We start from the raw sequence: 6,064 nt of genomic DNA on the forward strand, positions 1-6,064 counted from the left end.
TAGAATTGTAGCCCTGACCCCGGCAGTCATGTGACAAGGTTGTGATGCGCACAGGGAGCCCCTCTTCTGGACGCTTGGGGATGTTGCACTGACGGGGGGATGTTGCACTGACGGGCGCAGAGTGAGATGCATTTTACTGTAGATCTGGATTGGATTGAAATAAATCGATGTGGTCTACGTTTCCCTGAGGGTTCTGAATACATTTCTGTAAATATAATTGAGGATTTATTACTGTAAGACTTGTACCAGGGCAGAGAGACTTCGTTTCCAAGAGGTGAGGGAGGACAAGAGGCAGGTGGATGTTGGGAGGAATGTCCCGCAATGCACGCTATAGGCCAGGCATGTATTTCTTTGGACAGAAGTGGCTTTGCAATTACACATTTATGGCTAGTAGAAAGTTTTCAAACATTTGGCCTAGGTCCTTTTTTCAAAGAGGACCTGTACTGTAGAAGTCGTGCTCCAAAAAGGCAAGCAGAGGACAAGGGACTAGTCACCCGTATTGCCTACGGTCTACCTGCAGCTAATATTTTCCAACGACTGACTTGCCTTGTTCTGCACTGTTGCTGGGTTGTGAATTGAAGCACCACACTCTGTTTAATAGTCCTGATACATCTTTATTCAATGTAAAGTTAAGGGGACAGTATAGAAATAGCCAACACATTTTTGGGGGCTCATACAGATACCCCCTTCATCAGAGCTTACTAAGGGAGAACATGTATCAGGACTGTAATGGCTTGAAATCGGTTATGGTTTTTTTGTCCAGTGTGTGAGAATGCATAGAGCTGTTTTATGCCTCATTGTGTCAATGTATGGAGGAAGCCATCTTGGTAGAGATGGGGCTTGTCTTCATGTGAGAGGGGAAGGAAGCATATTCCATACAATTGAGGAAGCAGGAGAGGGGAAGGAAGCAGGAGAGGGAAATTAAGCATATTCCACACAATTGAGGAAGCAGGAGAGGGGAAGGAAGCATATTCCATACAATTGAGGAAGCAGGAGAGGGGAAGGAAGCATATTCCATACAATTGAGGAAGCAGGAGAGGGGAAGGAAGCATATTCCATACAATTGAGGAAGCAGGAGAGGGGAAGGAAGCATATTCCATACAATTGAGGAAGCAGGAGAGGGGAAGGAAGCATATTCCATACAATTGAGGAAGCAGGAGAGGGGAAGGAAGCATATTCCATACAATTGAGGAAGCAGGAGAGGGGAAGGAAGCATATTCCATACAATTGAGGAAGCAGGAGAGGGGAAGGAAGCATATTCCATACAATTGAGGAAGCAGGAGAGGGGAAGGAAGCATATTCCATACAATTGAGGAAGCAGGAGAGGGGAAGGAAGCATATTCCATACAATTGAGGAAGCAGGAGAGGGGAAGGAAGCATATTCCATACAATTGAGGAAGCAGGAGAGGGGAAGGAAGCATATTCCATACAATTGAGGAAGCAGGAGAGGGGAAGGAAGCATATTCCATACAATTGAGGAAGCAGGAGAGGGGAAGGAAGCATATTCCATACAATTGAGGAAGCAGGAGAGGGGAAGGAAGCATATTCCATACAATTGAGGAAGCAGGAGAGGGGAAGGAAGCATATTCCATACAATTGAGGAAGCAGGAGAGGGGAAGGAAGCATATTCCACACAATTGAGGAAGCAGGAGAGGGGAAGGAAGCATATTCCACACAATTGAGGAAGCAGGAGAGGGGAAGGAAGCATATTCCACACAATTGAGGAAGCAGGAGAGGGGAAGGAAGCATATTCCATACAATTGAGGAAGCAGGAGAGGGGAAGGAAGCATATTCCATACAATTGAGGAAGCAGGAGAGGGGAAGGAAGCATATTCCATACAATTGAGGAAGCAGGAGAGGGGAAGGAAGCATATTCCATACAATTGAGGAAGCAGGAGAGGGGAAGGAAGCATATTCCACACAATTGAGGAAGCAGGAGAGGGGAAGGAAGCATATTCCATACAATTGAGGAAGCAGGAGAGGGGAAGGAAGCATATTCCACACAATTGAGGAAGCAGGAGAGGGGAAGGAAGCATATTCCACACAATTGAGGAAGCAGGAGAGGTGGAGGAAGCAGGAGAGGGAAAGGAAGCATATTTCACACAGTTGAGGCGGGAGAGGTGGAGGAAGTATATTACACACAGTTGAGGAGGCGGGAGAGGTGGAGGAAGCATATTTCACACAGTTGAGGAGGCGGGAGAGGTGGAGGAAGCATATTACACACAGTTGAGGAGGCGGGAGAGGTGAAGGAAGCATATTACACACAGTTGAGGAGGCAGGAGAGGGGAAGGAAGCATATTTCACACAGTTGAGGAGGCGGGAGAGGTGGAGGAAGCAGGAGAGGTGAAGGAAGCATTTTCCACACAGTTGAGGAAGCAGAAGCAGGGAGATCCTTGCACCGCAGTCCCTCAGGTACAGCTTCCTCTCCAGCAAGGAGAACAGTGGGCAGCACAGAAATTACCTCTCCTAATCTCACCCCATATCTCCTGAGACCAGCAGTCAGGAGCAGCAAAGCCTTGGATGATCTCACACTGCAGATATACGGCATTGACGTTCAAGGGGCACTGCTATTTTTCAGAAGGGATTGAAGACAAAAGGATGATTTTTCAGGACACTGCTTGGGCACAGTTAGCATTTTTAGATGCTCCCTATAACATAGCAGATCTGCTCTCATCCACTTTAAGGATCCAGGGAATACAAACCTTTGCTGGTCAGGCCATTGAGATTGTCTTGTGGTTGCGTCATCTTCCAGCCAGCATGACCTAATGCAGGCAAATGGCATGATGTCCTGTGATTGCTGTTGGTTCATTTAAATTACTCAGCACTCTCACAGTGAGAGGATTGTGCTCCACACAGATCCACCATAGGCTAGACCCACACCCAAAATCTACTGCCGGTACTCCTAACGGTGAGGTGTATTTGTGCTGTTTACTGCAAGCCAACCAGTCTGTCCAGACAGAGCTCCAGTCTTTGGGGGGGGGGTTGCATTAGGGCTGGGGGAAGAATGACAAAATAATTTAGATTTTGGAAGCCATCTGTTCCATGGTAACAACCAGACGTCTATTTCAGAGGTAAACACTACTCACAGCATTCCTGTGATTCTCTGCACCACAGGAGCTTACACTCTAATCTCCAATCATAGCCACACACTATTATTATACATTTCTATAGCTCTGACATATACCGCAGCGCTGTACAGAGAACGCTGAGCCAGTCACTGTACAGAGGAGCTTACACTCTGATGTCCCCTCCACAGTCACATCAGTCTCTGTACAGAGGAGCTTACACTCTAATGTCCCCCCACAGTCGCACACTATTATTATACATTGCTATAGCTCTAACCTATTCTGCAGCGCTGTACAGAGAACACTGAGCCAGTCACATCAGTCTCTGTACAGAGGAGCTTGCACTCTAATGTCCCCCCACAGTCGCACACTGTTATATTTTACAACGTGTTGACTCTTCTAATTGGTGAAGGAAAAAATAAAAGTCCAGCGAGGTTTTTGCCTGTTTTATGTGTATTTTTCCTTGAAAAAAGCAGATGATACTTTTTACTCATTTTGCTAATGTCTCCCCTCTTCTGACCTCCAGGATGGACCATTTCTTCCACTGGGAGATGTACGGGATCCTCGGCCACAACGTATGTGGAGTAAACCAAGAGAAGTGTCGCTTCCTATTCCGAAATTCAAGGTAATGGGTGACTTTGTATGCGTGGGACTTGCCAAGAGTCGGGTACATTTTCATAATGCAAGTTTTATTGAAACAAAGCTGTTTTGAGATTTACACAGCTCTGCGAAACAGCACAACTTTGGTAGGGCAGCAGATGGGATGTTCTTTTACTAATGTACTCCTGCGATCCAAAGTTAGCAGATATCGGGCTACACCTGCTATCTGTTGTCCGTGCAAAAAGCCCCGCTGCAGCCAGAAAGGATCTTGACAATTAGGGAGGCACCGATACTAGTACCTGTGCCAATACTGAGTATTTGGGTGAGTCCTCGTACTCGCCCAAATGCTCCAATACTTACTTTCGATACTTAAAGGAGAACTATGCAGTTAAGGCTTTTCCCCATAGTTCTCCTTAGGGTAACGGGAGGACACAAACTAGCGTCCTCCCGTCACCCTAGGCTCAGTATATAGGGAGCTACAGCTCGCGTTATACTGAGACGCTGAAGCGGATCCCGACAATTATGTCTGGATCCGCCCAGCTGCGTGAGTGACAGCTGGCTCTGCCTATCTAGAGGCAGAGCCAGCTGTACCCACCCCCTTCCCCCGTCTGTTCCGCCAGTCAGCGCTGGTGGATCGGAGGGGGGAATCCAGCCCCTCCCCTGTCACGGCAGAGGGCCGTGACAGGATCGAGAAGTGAGCGAACGCCGGTATGTGTTCGCTCACCTCCCGATCTACTGAGCCGACCTGTGACAGTCTCATTGTCACAGGTCGGCTAGAACTATGAGGTGAGTGAGAAGCACCCGCCTCAGTTCGCCTTTTAAACTTCCGGTCAGGGAGAGCTCTCCCTCTGACCGGCACTGCCGAGGGGGCATGCAGCCGGCTTTCTTTCCAATCAGGAAGCCGAGTGGTTGGTTATGACCCGTCTCACGGCTTCCTGATTGGCTTGGAAGCCGTCTTCACTTATTGCTAGGTAGCCTGGCTTCCTAACCAATCGGGCGGCACGTAATAGCCCACCTCCTGGCTTCCTGATTGGTCAGGCAGCCTTTGCAAGTGAAGCCGGTGTTCTTTTGCCTAAGTGGCTGCCTAAGTGACAGTTGCCTCTAGAGCCAGTGCCATGCTTGCCTCCCCGCTTCTATGTGGGAAGCTGAGGGAGTGCTGATGGAACAGAGAAGGGAGGGGGAAGTTTTGTAGAGAGCAGTGATTGACGGTCACCACTCTCTTCAGGGAGGAGACCATGAGCTTAAAGTGACATTAAACCCTCATATTTTTTAACATAAACCAATACTGTAATGTGCGCCTTACTGTAATCCATGGTTGTTTCCCTTCTCTTTGCTGCTCTTCCTTTTAAATCCTCATGTCTTCTCATGCTGGGGTAAAACTTCCCTTTTCAGCTGAGTGCCTCTTCCTGTAGTGCTGGCTCAGGTTGTGAACCTACACACAGACACCGTGTATCCATTCCAGAGACAAGGCAGTCTGCTGCAAAACAGAAGTTCTGCCCAGCATGAGAAGAGATACAGATTTAAAAGGAAGAGCAGCAAAGAGAAGGGAAACAACCATGGATTACAGTAAGGCGCACATTACAGTATTGGTTTATGTTAAAAAATATGAGGGTTTAATGTCACTTTAAGGGATCATCGATTACATGATTCCTCTCTGTATAGAGCCGGTTTGACAGCTGCAGTGTCCCACGCTGGCTCTAAGCACCATGCAGAGTATGTTTTACTCTCCCTGCATGTCTCCTATAATGATATACATATGTATGTGAGCCGAGCGTATGTTTCTAATGTTCTCCCCGTATGTAATCTCTCCTCCTCTCTCTTACCAGTATGATAAGTTCTACATTGGACAGCTCCCCCAGAAAGAGGTCACTTTTGCCCACCTGAACGACAACATCCGCGAGCCCTTCCTGACCGACATGTGCCGCAAATTTGGGAACGTCGAGGAGGTGGAGATCTTGCTGCATCCGGAGACGCGTAAACACCTCGGCCTGGCCAAGGTTCTGTTTTCCAGCTCGCGCTCAGCAAAGGAGACCGTCGCTCACCTTCACAACACGACCGTCATGGGTAACATCGTACACGCAGAGCTCGACCTGCTAGGTAACGTCGGAGGAGAATGTTGGTTTTGTGACGTCGGCTTCCACGGTGATTTATTTACAGTTATGTAACCGGGAAATATTGCGCCTCCTTATAGGTCAACAGCGGAAAAAATATTACGATTTGATTGTGAGCGGCTCGTACAACCCCCTGACCGTTCCCACCAGTGGGAGGTGGGCGCAAGAGAGGCTGCAGCCCGAACAGGTGAGAGACGGCCTTGTGTCATGAATAATTCAGAGCACAGTCACAGATTTTCTTGCTCCCTGGCTCATTCATTACCCTGCTCACCCCCTGGGCGGGGGGGG

The 6,064-nt window shown here is 48.3% G+C and overlaps 1 protein-coding gene across 1 annotated transcript in view; it reads left to right on the forward strand.

The window, feature by feature from the left end:
* SETD1A (SET domain containing 1A) overlaps window positions 1-6,064 on the forward strand; it is a 53,336-nt gene that overhangs the window by 5,677 nt on the left and 41,595 nt on the right. The window contains exons 3-5 of the mRNA XM_018572966.1: window positions 3,592-3,690; window positions 5,492-5,762; window positions 5,857-5,963. Of these exons, the coding sequence (XP_018428468.1) occupies window positions 3,592-3,690; window positions 5,492-5,762; window positions 5,857-5,963 (477 nt within the window). The remainder of the gene's footprint in view (window positions 1-3,591; window positions 3,691-5,491; window positions 5,763-5,856; window positions 5,964-6,064) is intronic.

This window comes from Nanorana parkeri, unplaced genomic scaffold (assembly GCF_000935625.1).
Source record: "Nanorana parkeri isolate BGI_ZX_2015 unplaced genomic scaffold, ASM93562v1 scaffold2188, whole genome shotgun sequence".
Classification (NCBI taxonomy): Eukaryota; Metazoa; Chordata; class Amphibia; order Anura; family Dicroglossidae; genus Nanorana; species Nanorana parkeri.